A 16,112-nucleotide genomic window follows, 5' to 3' on the forward strand; every position below is an offset into this window, starting at 1 on the left:
AACTAGAAAGTGGAGGGATTTTTGAGAATTTTTCCATGGATAAGCTCAGTCAATTAAAGTGAATAATATACTATTCCCTGCCTCACTGGAACAGCACAGAAAATTATATGAACACTAAGTTGATTCTTTAATATTTCCACAATTGTTTAGAATTCAATAGTACAACATTTAAAGGGATAGTTCACCCAAAAATGAAAATTCTGTCATCATTTACTCACCCTCAGGTTGTTCCAAACCTGTGTGAATTTCTTTCTTCTTCTGAACACAAAAGAAGATATTTTAAAGAATGTTGGTAATCAAACATTGACTTATAGTTTGGGGGGAAAAAGTACTATGGAAGTAAATGGGGTCCATCAACTGTTTGGTTATCAACATTCTTCAAAACAAATTATTTTGTGTTTAACAGAAGAAAGAAACTCATACTGGTTTGGAACCACTTGAGTGTGAGTTGAATATTAGAATTGTATAATCTACTGATGATGGGTAATATGACCTGATTGTGTTTTCTCAGCCTAAGTGTTTCTGTTTGTTTTTTAATAGATCACAAAAGACTATTTTCCCGGGGTTCAGAAAGGCGAGTTGTTTTGGAGGAGCTGCTGAGAGGGAAGTCACCATCCAAGGACAAAGTGAGGAGAAATCTGATACTTGGCACAGTGTTGTCCTAGTTTTTTTTTCCCTCTCCCAAGACAGAGTGCATACAGTGCTGATGTCTTGAGCAGGTTCGGACCAATTGTCTTTAAGGTTTAATTGCCTTTGACTAAATTGTTATGCCGCATTCTTGAAGAAACTTTCACAGACATACACTTCCATTAAAAAAATATGGTTCATGCTGCATTCATGCAATGTCGTAATGATGAGATAACAGCATGTGAATTTCTACTTCACCATTCTACATCCTCGGACTTGGAATTAAGCTTTTCTATGACAACACTCTCATAGTCACGTTGTACAAATGGGAGCTGTCAGAAAATTCCCAGTTAACAATCTGTAATTACGAGTTTTACTAGGATGTGAATGTTTTTTACAAGTCTTAATCTTGTAATTACGGTAATAACAACATGGCCTGAAGTCACCTTCAGTCTGATTTTTCAAATGTTTTTGAAAAGTCCCTTATGCTTACTAAGTCTGCATTTGTTTGAATAAAAATACAGTAAAATATGTATATACTATATTTTCAATAGAAAATGAACTGTGGAATGAAAAGGGTTAGTTCACCCAAAAATGAAATGTTACTAACCCTTTAATATATCAAATTTAATATATTTAATTGCTGTGATGAAAAAGCAGAATTTTCCAAGTTGAATAATATGCTGATTTGGTGCTCAGGAAACATTTATTATGAGCAATGTTGAAAAACAGTTGTGCTGCTTAATAGTTTTGTCAAAAATGTGACCGTTTTCTAGCCTGACGTCGTCATACTCAGATTCTAGTCAGAATGTGAGTCTGATACTGCTCCATTAGGCTGTGATTAAGGGGCGTGTTTCAACCGAACCAGGAAAGAAAATGCCTCTGCACTCAATTGGATAGACCTACAACCAATCAGAGCAATGGAGTAAGTGACGTACGCTCTCCATTCATCTTTCCGATCGACAAATGCCTTGATCACGGTTCTCTGATCCTCTTTTAAAATAATGCGCTGTCGATATCTTCTATAAGATGCGATGGCGGAATCTACACACCTCAATTCTCCAGCGGCAGTCATCAAACGAATTCAACCCAAGCGCTCTTTGGTGACATGGATGATTACGTTACTGTTGATCATCTGTCCATCATCGTATAAAGCCCGCCCTGACAATTTGATTGGTCCTCCGAACAGCTCTGGTTCGAGCATATTTGCTCCACCACATATCAAGTCCAGACCGAACTTCCCAACCTCAAATGTTGTGGGCGGGGCTAAGTTCGGCTGGCTTCCAGGCTAACTGTTTTCAGGATTCTTTGATGAATAGAAATTTCAAAAGAACAGCATTTATTTGAAATAGAAATAATTTGTTACATTATAAATGGTTTTACAGTTACTTTTGATCAATTTAATGCATCTTTGATGAATCAGTTATCATCAATGTATCAGTTTCTTTACAAAAAATGTACCCCAATAATTTAGCAAGGTAAGTCCAAAATCAATAGTGGGAGACCGTTTTGATGGCACCTATTTAACATCAAGAGCCTCCTACAATTTGTGGAAAGAATACTTTTGCATTTTGCAATGCATTCTCTAGAGCTTTCCAGTATCGTTAAACTAAGATTTCAAACGTACATAAGTTTACATTACCATTCACAAACCATGTTGATAAGAATCTGTCCCATGACACATGATCTTGGCCTAGTCTGGACATAAACAAAGTACAGTCTGGAAATAGTCTGGAAATTCTGCAAAGTACAGCACCCTCCAGGAAACAATCCATTCTCTGGTCATTTACAGTACAGTGCAGTATGTAGTCTGCTTTTACACTTTTACCGTTATGACTTCCACATTTGTTGTGGGAGGAATGCCTGAAGGTGTTATCTTATGCATATAATTAAATACAAATACGTTTTCGATTTTTTATTAGTTAATCTGACATGCAAACTATAGAATATGACAAGTACTGCTATAAGTTCATCTCAAGACTAAATTGTTTGTTAACATGATTAATACCCACAGTGTCTAAAATATTTAAAGTCATTAAAAAATATTTTAAACTGAGAAATGGCTGTGAGATATCCCTACTCCCTCATTGAACACTGTAACTTTGGGCCAGCTCACTCTTCAGCAGACATTTTCTGGAGATTCTCCTTATCAATCCTGAAAAGTCGCCATCCCTCCTGCAGCGAGAGGTCAAAAGCCCCACGTCGCTTGTAAAAGTCGATGGATGCCTTGTTGGACTCAGCCACGATAAAATGCATGCTGCTGCAACGATTCTTCACCGCTGTCTGTAGGAGGAAACAACTCTTTATGGTAGACGTGTAATGCATGAAAACAACCACCATAAAGACAACTAAACTTTTACATAATATGTGGTCTATTTTAAGTTTGAAACGACTTGCTTATACTATTTTGTTTCAGCAATTACAGAGTTTTGTATCAAAAAATGTTTTGTATGGATTAGTGTCTTTAATGATACAAACCATGTGTGCAACAGATGAAAACGGGTAACTTACATCACTGAGGGTTTTCAGGATTTCAGACCCAATTCCAAAACCTGTGAAGTATGAAATTAGTCAGGGGGATTGAGAAAATGCCTGCAGTTTCATAAGATACACCCTTAATAACACACCCTTACCTCTGTACTCTCTCATTACATAGAAATTTTCAAGGTACAGCAGTTTGCCAGTCCAAGTATCGTAGGTGAAGTAGTACATGGCAAATCCAATCACAGAATAACCTAAAAGTGTGAACACTTATTGCATTACTTTGTGTATGAATGTTAAATGTAAAAACACCTTTTTTAGGACGTAACTTCTGATAAAACGTTTCACATTCAACTGCAGAACAGACAACTGATTCAACAGTTCACTAAAGATCATCTTGGTGTTTTACCCTCGACTTTCTGGTGCTCGGCTGCCACGTCTGCGACCACGCAGTGGTAAAACGGGTGATCTCCGAATCCATCCTCGAGCAGATCTAAAAAACAAAACTTGTCACTGCGGGGAAACTATTAATGAGATTTCACATTTGACATATAGAGTCGTCTCACCTTTCTCAGTTAATATAACTTGGTCTTCCATTTCTTCATTCATGGCGAGTTCCTACAGAAGGTAAGAAAAAATGCTTCCTGAACTATGTTGTACATCAAGTTCTGTAGGTGATTGGCCCCAGGCCTAGGTAGGGTGGTCATTTCCATAACACCAAAAGGAGGACACTTTGCGGCATTTAGTGAGGCAAGAATAATTGCATAGGACTCTCAACTACAATACAATTTTGTCCATCATTTCGATGGTATCACAGTGATCCTGAAGTAGCCTATTCATTGCCAGACAATTTGATATATCTTGATGTAGACCTATGTGTAACAGAAGAGGCAAAAAAAAAGTGTTTGTTCACAGTATTTGTATTTATTCAAGACATTTTGATGTCTGTTTCAAAAACTGACCACTGAGATGAACCTCTCTTGCAAAGTGCACAGTGCCAGAAAACATAACATTTCTGGTCTTATGGAAATAAAAGAAATGCATAAATAAACAAATAATCTGACACAGTGCCAGAAAACATAACATTTCATCTCTAGGGCCAAATTCGTGCTCTTATGTCCATTCCGGATTAAATGAGGTCTGACGTTTCGGCATGTTAATGTTATTATATGACGCCAGCACATGGACTCCACGTCGTGGAGGCTTGTTTACGTTTTTAATCAATGATAAAATAGCCTATCAGATATTTGTTTGACACGGCTTTCAGCCAATCATTTGTTTGACCACAGATCTTACAGCATTAGACGCTATGCTGCTGCGTCCCAATAAAGATTCTAGAGCGTTTTTTTTTTTTTTTTCATGACATTGATGAATTATCCAAATATGACCCTGCTTTAAAACAAGCAGGGTCATATCATTATTATTACCATCATTATCAACAAAACCACTGAGAAAATTGCTGACAGATTACTTAACTGAAAGCCTTTGCCCCATCAACATTTTCTTAAAAGCCTTGACATTTTTGAGCAATAAGCTCATTTTCAAATGAGTGTCCGGCTTGAGGCTGCGCCGGACAGGGGGCTTAAAATCCGGACTGTCCGGCCAAAATCCGGACGTATGGCCACCCTAGGCCTAGGGCTTGTTTTAAAGCAGGGTCATATTTGGATAATTCATCAATGTCATGAAACTGATTTGAAACTATTTCACATTAATATAAAAATCAGAATAGATGTGATGACTTGTACTATGATTTTGTGCAACAGAACACCAAATACACGTATTCTAAAGCATATGCACTTTTTAAACGTTTTCGACAGCATAATTCTTACATATCTTACTTTAAAATATCCATATGTAGCCTATAAACCAGTGTGAAGTCTACCTTTGTCAGTCGCAATATGTCAGGCACGTCTTTGGGCTCCGCTTTACGCAAATTAAAATTTGCCATTTTCTTCTTTTGCTCTTTTTCCCATATGTGAAGTGAAGCAAAAGGTGTTTCTTCATTCGCTTCCCAGAATATTACCCTCCGCTAAGTTCGAGCTTCTCATGTAAGGGACTCGCATGCAGCACGCACAGCTGAACTGTTTTTGGTCCACGCCCACTTCATCCAACGCTCTTGATGTTCAAACCTTCCTGCTACGATTCCGAGTGTGAAACAGCTTCAGACAATTCAGTGCGTGGAGTGAAACTGGACAAATCATTCAGACTGATTTGCGAACCAATTTAGACAGATCTGCCAACTTGTTTGATGAAGTCTTTGAACAGAATCAACTCAAAAGAGCGATGTATTTGTGAATTGAGCATCGCTCATGCCCTAAAAAGATTCAGCGCGCTTGGAATAAACTACGCATTTAACCCTTAGTTGTTTTTTAAAATAAACTTGGCTTTATTAAAATAAAGTAACGAGAGTAACGTCGCCCAACGTAACGATGTAAAAGTGCAGTTTTTTCATTAGAAATGTACTCGAGTTAAAGTACCCACATTAAAATTTTTCCAAAAAAATACTCAAACGAAGTAAATGTAGGACTACTTCGTTACTACCCACCTCTGCATCATGAGCCTCCCATTGGGAAACCCTGCTTTAATAAACTAATAATTGTCACAAGCCACTTTATCATTTGAAAATGAGCTTATTGCTCAAAAATGTCAAGGCTTTTAAGAAAATGTTGATGGGGCAAAGGCTTTCAGTTAAGTAATCTGTCAGCAATTTTCTCAGTGGTTTTGTTGATAATGATGGTGTCATGTCTCCATGTGCCAAGAAATCCACTTCACCTTTTAAATATCAAGCATGACTGCCCCTCTTTAATATTTCTGCCATTCGATGATCCTCCATGTAAATGTATTTAGTTCATGTGATTAGTCCAGTGAGACTATCTGTTTGTCTGACTAAAGACTGGGGATTGTTCAAGAAACCAGTGATTGTTGCAATTCAGTGACACCATGGCACAGAAATTATACACTTCAGATTTAAGACACTTTAACAAAATGATAGAGATTATTTTGTTGGTGCACTTGTGAAAAAGACATGAAATAGAACAGGAAATACACAAAGGTGTCGCCTCTCTTGAAAAATATATTTAAGTAGAAGCCATATATCAGAGAGTCTCTAAAGCGGCCAGGAACATTAATCAGACGCCAAAAATAGAGAAGCGTACAATAGTGTGTATGGCTTCTTTACACCCAACGGAGTGAGAAAGAGCTCTCTCCCAAACACTGGATCTGTTCCAAAACTAGTAGGCTAAGCTGGCTCGCTGTCTACTGCCTACATAGGAGACTAACTTTGAAAAAACAATTTAAGTGACCAATTAGAACACTCTACATTGGCAGAAACCTCTTGTGTCATAATACCATCACTCACGTTCAATAGAGTTTGCCATTAGCTCGTTGCTAAGCCAAAAACAATACTTTAACCTTGCATTAACATATCTCGATCACACACATACTCAGTGTTGGTGAAGCTACATGCTAATCCAACGCTATCTCACGACCAATTCGTACGAATTTGTACAATTTGCCTAAACCCCAGTGATGGGTATAGGTTTAGGGGCGGGGTCAGGGGTAGGTCATTCGTACGAATTCATATGAATTGGTCAACTCGTAAAATATGTACGATTTAGCGAATTCGAATTCTTACGAATCTTACGAATTCTTACGAGTGAGGTCATATAAATTTGTACGAATTAGCCACCTCGTAAAATACGTACGAATTGGCCTGAGATTGTGTTGGCTAATCATAATTTGAAGTAGTTGAACAAGCTACTGCTTTGTAGTAATTAGCTATAATACAAGCTACAAACAAAAAGTAACTATATTGAAAATACTTGAGGGGTCTATACATTTTGATAATTCAAAAATATAAATATCTAAGTATAAAATGTATAATTTAATCAGAGCTTTATTTTTGCTCATTCAAAAACAATGAGGGGTTTTGAAGTAATGTCCATGTTGGCCTATCTCAAAACAGGTGATAGTATTAAACTTTAACTTGTACATTTATACTTAGCCTATAGTACAGGGAAATGCTGCATCTTTTTGTTAATTATGTGTATTTGAATGAATCATCTAAAAAAAATAATCATAATGATTCACTATAATGAATCAAACTCACTACTTGATAAAGTATCTTGTTACTGAAAAGTGTGCGTTAAGGGCACTGATATTTGGCATTTTTCTTACTTCCTGTCACTTGCACACACTCTTAAATGGCCAAGACCTTAAAGTCAGCATGAAACGGAAGTTCCAATAGACTTAGCTTCCCTATTATGACGTATATTCGATTGAGGCGGCTTTTGGAACAAAATGTAGGGCAGGAATTGATTTTGTCCATTTGGGAATTGATTGGATGGTTGGATGGCTGTGGTTTGCTTTTGGTTGATCATGTGAGTGACAGGTTTTTCTGCCCTTGCACCAGGAAAAACATCATCGGATAAGAGATGTTGCTGCAAGAGGGAGTTATTTGATTAAAGATTATTTGGGAACATGAATAGGCCCACACATTGCTGCCTGAATTTGGTCAACATTAATTAGCATAATTATTCTGCCTACCTTTTGGAACAACCTTCGCATGAGGAGAGCAGCTATGATGCCTTAAAATTCTGCCTACATAGGGAGCTGTCAGACAAAACTGTTAGAGACTCTGTGGGGAGTGAATACTTTGTGAAAAGCTGCTTGAGGGCGTTTTTCCACTGGGTTCGTTTGCTGCGGTCCGAACCCGAGTGCGCTAGTTCCCGGCGCCCCCCGCAGCGATGGTCTGGTTTCACACTCAATTAGTTGTATCGAACCCAGGTGCGTTTGCAGTGATCTTACGTCATTGCAAACGCACACGGAAAACGCATGGAGAATACAACTCGACTGAGCATAGCTGTAATTTGTCTGTTTTTTTGGTGCTATTATGCACAACATAGTGAGAGACAACTACGTTTATGTTCATTACATGGTGTAATTCAGCACATATCCAGGGGACGCCGTGTTTCTGCTGCTCGCAGAAGATTTTTCACTGATGCGACAGTGATACGCATGCGCGGGAAACTATACTTCCTGAACAAGCACGCACCCGAGTCCGTGTTGCTTGCACATTAACGCGAACCGCGCCACGGTTCGGGAGCAACCGAGCTCAGACCACCTCCTCCAGGTAGTCTCGGGTTCGGTACTCTAGTGCGCACCCGGGTCCGATGACAGCGTTCACATTAGCGATTTTTCATGCGAACCGTGCCCTGGTCCGCACTAAACTGCCAGTGTGAAAGCGCCCTTAGACTAAAAATATGCAGCAGCATTGTTGTCGTTAGAAAATTGGTTTTATTTGTAGTGACACCTTAATGTTTGACTGTTCAAGAAAAAATCAGAAGGCAAGATTTGCCTCAGTTGGGACTGTTTGAGGTATTGGAGGAGAAGTGAGTTTAAAAACCGACATGGCAAGCTTGAGTGGCCTTAACACAAGGCAAATCAATTCCTCAATAGGCCATTAGAGGATGATAAGCCCTGTCTCAATTGTGTAATTTAAGTGAATACAAACCTGTTTAGCTGTCACCTGTCAGGCCAGCTGTGCCTGATTCCTAAACTTGATTAACGACGGGAAATTAGCTAATCAAGGTGTCAGTGTTGCCTTATCTCTCCAACTGTCTTCACTTCAGCAGATAGTCAAGAATTTGCTCTTGAGCTCAAACTGGATTTGATCTCCTCTCATTACTTGCATCTCCAGAGAGAGATGTTGTGCGGCTAGTGATTTTATGCCATCTTATTAGCTTGTTGTGCACTCAGACCATATGTATCAAAGACACGTTACGCCCCATGAGCGTTTCCCTTTTTTCCCCTGCAGTTGATCTCAGAGTTCAATAACATCCTAGAGATTATCTGCTTCATATTGATAGGGTCATAAGGTTTGAAAGGGACTTCAGAGGTCCCAATGTCAACAGAACAGTCCTTATAAGATTTTAATAGCTATTATTAGCTATGCTAATGTAATTTCTGTCTGCTAAGCTTACTAGTTAGCATGATCCTGAGCCTCCTGCTGGTAGATGGTGTAACTACCTCATCTGAAACCCCCAAAAATCTTTCTCTGTTCTCTATTTGCTAGTGAAGGCTTTGGGAGATGAATGGAAATGCTAGCTTTCTCTTTCCTCATGGGGACACGCGTTAAAGGCACTGGGGCGCTCTAATTTAGATAGCATTGTTGGGGAATGATTGACATTTCTACATCACCTTTAACAGATAAAGAATGATTATGTAAATGATCTGCTTTTAGGATTAAAGGTTACAGCTCCTATTTGTTCCCACGTTAACAGTCACTGAGCACAGAAATAAAACAGAGTCCATTTAAACGGCATTAGTCATGTTGTGCAAAAGAACATGTAGATCAAAACCCTCTGTGTTTTAAAATGACTCCATCTTCCATTCGCTTTCTTGTTGTGAGGAAAATGTCGCTGCCTTGTGGCAGTGACGAGCTTGCTAAAATTTTGATTTGCAAAGATAAGACAGGAAAAAAAATTTGTAGAGATGAAAGTGAACATATGCTCTCGGTCCAAGGTAGAGCTAGAAGATGGACATTCACAACATCCGCAAAAAGACAGCTTGTTGTTTTATGCTGGATTTATTCATCGGATCCCTAATTCGTTTCTGTGGAGTTCACAGTGAAAGCTACTATATACTCTCAAGCTCAGTTTTCTAATATTTGTGCTCTAGAAGTACAGCATATCATCTGATTGTTGTATTATGCATCAGTACGCATTATTTCCAGGGGCACGGTGCTCATTAAAATCACTTTTTATTGCTTTAACAATAAGCTTTGTTGAGCGGGAAAAAAATCATATTTTTTATGGTTGAATCTTCCTTTGTAGCCAGCCTCATTTTCTTATGTTTATCTTGTATCTCAAGAGAACCGAAATTACGTAAATGTTTCAAAAAGCTGTAAGAATTCTTCTGAAAGTTCAAACGAGACAAAAAATTTAAATAAAAATCATGTTTATAATGATTCTTGGGTTTAGGCCTACTCAGTGTAAAGGTCTTAATTGAAGCTCTACCTCACCTACAACCACAGAGACAACTACTGTAAATTTGTTGTTGGCGGTTGCCAAGGTGTTGCAATGCAGTTGTGTAATTTTTCAATGTAAAACTAATTATCCAGTTGCAGACAGGAGTGTTTAGTTAGGAAGCGTCAGGCCTAAAAGGTGATTTATACTTTGCATTTGTGATTTTGTTCTCTTCTTTATTCTAAACTATTTGAAAAGGTACTTATTTTTGCAATCCTATTTGATGACAGAAAAAAATACACACTTCATCTTTAAAAAAGGGTCAAAATTGACCGATTTACTTTCCACTAAATGCCCCTTTTCAAGTCCCACACACTCTTATGGCAATTCATAACTATTTTGACATTTTGACAAATTTGTGGCGATTGCGAATTTGTATGCTTTTGTATGATATAATTCTTATGAATTTATCCAATCTCTTTAGAATGTTTTTGTACGATCTGAATGAATATGCTAATAATTAGCCCCACCTCCACTCACGCCAGCTCAGAGATTCACTCAGCCAACTTACTGAGGTAAACGCTGCACAATGATATCGCTCTTTACAACGTCGGACACGTAACGGTAATTAATGTGATTAGCCATTTGCTTGACTAGGTTATCAAACAGCTAATAATGTGTTGCTAATGTTACACAAACTATGTTCCCGTTCACCATCTCAGAGTCAGGCAGCTCAGATATCATACATCATATCATACATAATATCATATTGCTAAATCTAATCGATTTTTCATATCAACAAAAAATATACCTGGATAACCTGGCTTCTCTTGAGATTCCCCTGCTAGTTTGCTATTAATGATATGCTAAAGCCCATTGGCACATTGACGTGATTGGTTACAATGTAGTTTTTGACGTCAGAAACACCATCGATTTTGCGTTTATGAGACTGTCTTTTGGTTCACTACAGTTTTAAATAGAAATATTTAGCAATGGTGTTGACTTATGCATTTGCATATGGTTTGTCTTAAAGCACATTAAAAACACCACGTAGACATACACAACATTAAAAACTTGATTTTCACCACAGGGGGGCTTTAATATAACTCCGATTGCTTTCAGCTGAAATAAGAAAGTCATATACACCTATGATGCTTTGAGGGTGAGTAAATAGGGAGTAATGGGAGTAAACTTGAGCAAATTTTTGGGTGAACTATTCCTTTAAAAAACATAATGATGTGTAGGATAAATCATTTGTGACCCGTGCGGCAAAATGAGTCAGAATGCGCACAAGCTAATGTAAAGTTTTGGTAGAATATGAGTTTTTTACAAAAATCTGTTCATTGAGCCCTTGTCTAGCGATCCCAATGCTCCAAATAGCAATTAAACGTCTAAAAGTATCTTTATTTGTACGTTTTCTAAGAGGAGTACCTTTCCTTTGCCCATGAAAAATGCAGTTTTTCTCTGCTTCTTCTTGACGACTGGTGACTCAGCACAAGTTTGGTATCATTTTTAAAGCGCAGCATTCCAAAATTGTGAATATTCATAGCGAATTCTCGATGGCATGAGTCTGAACAAATGAAATGTGATTTTAAAACTCATGCTGAATATCTGTCTTGGCGAGTATTTACACAAACATTATCTATTATGTCTTAACACCTCGTAGTGTTTTTGCGTAGCGCGTCTGTGTTATACGTCAGACACATGACCAGCGTCGGCCAATAGTGAGCCTACGTGGTGACGTGTAACACAGACGCGCTACGCAAAAACACTACGAGGCCCAGAGAGAAGGAAATGAATAGTGGAATAAAGTCGTTATTTTTGTTTGTTTTTGCGCACAAAAAGTATTCTCGTTGCTTGATATACTTAAGATTGAGCCACTGTAGTCACTTGGACTTTATTAACGATCTCTTTAATAACTTTTCTGGGCCAGCAAGTTTGGGCCACCTAGCAGCCTATGGAGAGTGACCCAGCACTCAGATTTCATCAAAAAATATCTTAATTTGTGTTCCGAAGATGAACGAAGGTCTTACGCGGTTGGAACAACATGAGGGTGAGTAATTACTGACAGAATTTTCCTTTTTGGGTGAACTAACCCTTTAATATAGGCTGTCAGTTTCATTAACGTTAATCAAACAATTGTGGTATCATGGGAAAAAAGTTGAATGTATATTTTCCCTATAGATATTTGGTTTTGACTTGGTGTGTGCCAAATTTGGTGTTATTACCAGGGATTCTAAGGTATGGTTGCTAGGCAATTGTTTTGGAACCTTCAGAAACTCGAATTTTTCGATTTTTCTCAAGATTTACTTTGCTGATCGTATTGACTTCAGACAGGTGTAGCTCAGTTTGATTCCAACAAATCATGCATCATTTTGAAGGTTTTTTTAATAAAGAATGTGAAAATAACAATAACTGGCGACTTATTTTGCCAGCACTGGTCACATTTATGATAAAATACTGCACAAACCAAAAAAAAGAATAGTCAATTTCGATTGCATGGCAACTTTACCAAGCCACTTGATTTGAGGTTGGCCTATCATCAAAACATTTAGTGCACATTTAATGTTCTCACTAATACAATATAAATGAACATGCTGATTTTGAAGTTGTTCCTTTTTTGACCAACAATTAACAGCAAATCTAGCTGTCAGTGATTCTTTCACCCAGCAACTGTGTGCTAGCCATTTGCGGAAACACATGATAAACACAACCTCTCATCCCCATCAGTTAAGTACTGCTCTTGACCAGATGTTCACTGCAGATGTTTTGCATTCGGTCCTGCGGCGGGACTCAAACTGACAACTTGGATTAGTGATGGACACACGAGCGAGGGGTTTCCCGGTCATTTGTGATGCAGATAGAGGGCTAGCGACCGCGTCTCACATCCCTCATCCCTCACTTCCACCCTCACAGACACACAGCAGCAGGCGGATTCCATTAAATAAGTCCGACTTCATAAAGCTGACAGACTTGCTCTGCAAAACGTTTCGACAGCACAAGCACATTAGGGGAGTTCCAGGTTGTGCCGATGGGACGCAGGATTAATCACAGGCAGTGCCGTGAGCAAGCGCATGAGTATTCTTTAATACATCAGATGCTTCCCACTAAAAGTGTCGGTTTGATTTAGAGATAGTAAATATGATTTGTTCGGATGTGTTGGCGGAAAGCGGGGAGTCGCACATTTCGTTTGAGAAGAGGCCGGATATTATGATAAATGATTCAGAGACAGTACAAGCATAGGAGACTGGAGTGGTGTACTTGCAGTGTTCCAGAAAAACAGTAAAAAATAACTGCACCACTGCTTTTATTTCGGTGTAGTCACAGAAGTATTTGTCTTTAGCTCCATCCAGACTAGTTTTCCCTGAGGAGGTTAGTTAAAGTCTTACTTTGTTTTATACTACATTGCTAAAGAACTATGGAGCAAGTGCATCTCTCTCTCTCTCTCTCTCTCTCTCTCTCTCTCTCTCTCTCTCTCTCATTGTTTTTTAAATAGAATAGAATAGAATAATAACTTTTTGGTCTCACTTTACTTGTATCCCTCCTCAATAGCAGCAGTGTAAATGTTTTTCAAGAAAAATATAATTTTAAATTTTTCTGATGTTAGTACATAGTAGTTAAAGACACCTATTATACATTGTGACATTTTTCCATTTAATTTGATATTGTTATTATCTGGAAAACTTTTGATTCCGATTCTCTCCTCATTATCTACAAGCAAACTATAGAAATAATTTCAACTCAAACAATTTCCTTTTTTTTTTTTTTTTTTGGTCATTTACAGGCTGATTTTTCTGTTTTAAACGCCTTAAAATCACATACTGTAAGTCTTGTTGATTTCAGTTTTTTTTTAAAACTCTTGTAATTCAGCATGACCTTCCCCGACCTCCAGACAACAGACACTCCCACTTTAGTAGCCTAATAATTACAGAGATCCCAACGTTATGCCAATCAGAACAAAGATTTATGCTTTAATGAATGTAACTCAGATATTGTTTAGAAAACTTGATATCTTGATCTGTGATTATAATCCAGTGACACATTCAGGTTGTCTTTCCTTTTTTTCACTTTTGGTTCCATATTCGCAGATAACACACTTCAGCCGTCTCTCTCCGGAGGTGAAATGATGTTGCTGTGGCACTTTAATTAAGACATGGAGACATCCCTTGGAGACATGTGATTAAGTGACAAACTATAATCACTTCCTGATTACCCTCATCTTTCCTCCTCTTGTGTTCTTTTTTTGTGTTATTTTGCAGTTTTTGTCACAGCTCATTAGAAACGCCACAAAATTAGCATGCTGCCACACAATGGCCACCATTGTAAATAATCACAAATTAATGTGCTGTCGCGTGTAAGTCACTGTCATTTGTTTCCACCCTCCTGGTAATGAGTATGCATTTTCACATTCAGTTTGCTGGTGACTTTCCCTGCAGGGATGTTCAGCTGTATCGTCAGGGGGTAAAATACATAACTTAGGCTTATCTGTTCCAGTCATAACAGGGCATGTGCTTGTGTCAACCCGAAATGGGAAGTCAGATTCGATAATGGTTCGCTGACATGTAAAACTGAGTTCCTGGCAGGATTTTCCAGGGATTCATCTGTTTCGGACAATCTTTCCAACATGGGCATCAACATCCCTCTTACTGTTTTTAGTCTGCCATTGCCAATGCTAACTTTAGCTGTTAGCATGAAGTCTTGGGCAACGTAGCAGCTTCTCTGGCCAAGAACTTACTGAAAAAGAGGTGGTCTGGAATCAATAATACTGTGATAATACACCAGCATGTAAAAACATGCAGTTTCTGCAAGAGTTCGTATAGGCCAAAGAGTTAATAATTAGCTAGTTAGCATCTGCTGGTATGTCGTAACTTTAGCAATAAGCATCTTTCTCCATTGACAGCCATTACATTTTTTATATTTTGACTAAATTAATTTTGACAACCGCTAACCCTAACTATTTGCTATTTTAGGCACTAAACCCAACCCCACTGCAAATAGTGATAGATGCTATTTACGCTAATTGAAAATAGCAGTATTTTCTTTGCGCTAAGTATAAATAGCTTAGTAGTTAAATGCTATTTACTTGGTGCATCTAAAATTGCACTTAAGAGTATTGTAGTATTATAAACCAGTGTGCAATAATAACAACATAGTCAGTGTAAATAATTAAATGTATTAAAATCATAAAATGGATGCTGCCTTATTGGGACATTACTTGTCCCTAAAGCCCCATACACCTAACCCTACCCATTAAAACAGTTTATTCTCAATATTAAATGCCCGTTTGGCACTTTATTCGAACTATACACTTGTCGAATATTTTCTTAATTTTATATATAAGATAAATGCTACTCCGAGCTGATACGCTACGGTAAAAGGGAAAAATTTGTTCAGAAAAAGACAGAGACCTGTCCTACCCTCAATGCCACTGATCCTGTTATCAGCAGAATATCTGCTAGTATAAATAGCATGTGCCAACAAGGTGGCCTATTTTCACTTAATGTAAATAGACACTCTGATGATTTTCTTTTTCTTTTTAGTGCTGTTTGTTGCCACTTGATATGAAGCAAAACCAAATGAGAACCACTTGTGATAACTGGTCAGAATGCTGGTCAGAATTTAATAAGTTGAGAAGTCTTTTGTAAAGTTTAATAACTATTTCCTGTTTCACATATATGCATAACTGATTTATCTAAAGAATATCTTTGCTTGCGAAAAACAATCTCAAAGTCAAACTGTTGAATATCTTTCAAAAGATTGAATCACATTCATTCCTTTGGCAGTTTGAACCTTTCAGCTTTCAGTGAATTCAGAGTATGCATTTTATCCTTCTATTTGATTCCTGGAAATTAAACAGACTTGGCTTAGTTCAGCTATGAAACATTCAACAAAAACCACACAAACACTGCAAATCTACTGATGAGTTCTTCCTCAAAAATCTTATTAAAGGTTGGCAAATAAAACTTTGTTTTCTGAAGAACTGTTAAAGTGAAATTAAACAATTTGGAGAAGTTACACCATTATTCTGCTATATAAAGA

General features: G+C 37.8%; 1 protein-coding gene across 4 annotated transcripts in view; it reads right to left on the bottom strand.

Annotated features, from left to right (window-relative positions):
* Positions 1–971: 971 nt before the first annotated feature.
* The window catches only part of LOC309489596 (diamine acetyltransferase 1-like), a 61,131-nt gene continuing 45,990 nt past the window's right edge, over positions 972–16,112 (bottom strand). For 2 of the 4 annotated variants that reach the window (XM_082158443.1, XM_082158444.1), the window contains exons 2-6: positions 3,675–3,726; positions 3,518–3,601; positions 3,261–3,362; positions 3,139–3,179; positions 972–2,910 (exon numbers count right to left, since the gene is read on the bottom strand). In XM_082158443.1, the coding sequence (XP_082014569.1) occupies positions 2,740–2,910; positions 3,139–3,179; positions 3,261–3,362; positions 3,518–3,601; positions 3,675–3,726 (450 nt within the window). In that variant the 3' untranslated portion in view covers positions 972–2,739. Of the gene's footprint in view, positions 2,911–3,138; positions 3,180–3,260; positions 3,363–3,517; positions 3,602–3,674; positions 3,727–4,990; positions 5,160–16,112 lie in introns of those variants that run through there. The other 2 variants (XM_082158442.1, XM_082158445.1) reach the window with 2 other exon arrangements.

This window comes from Leuciscus leuciscus (genome assembly GCF_965113295.1).
Source record: "Leuciscus leuciscus genome assembly, chromosome: 24".
NCBI classification, from domain to species: domain Eukaryota; kingdom Metazoa; phylum Chordata; class Actinopteri; order Cypriniformes; family Leuciscidae; genus Leuciscus; species Leuciscus leuciscus.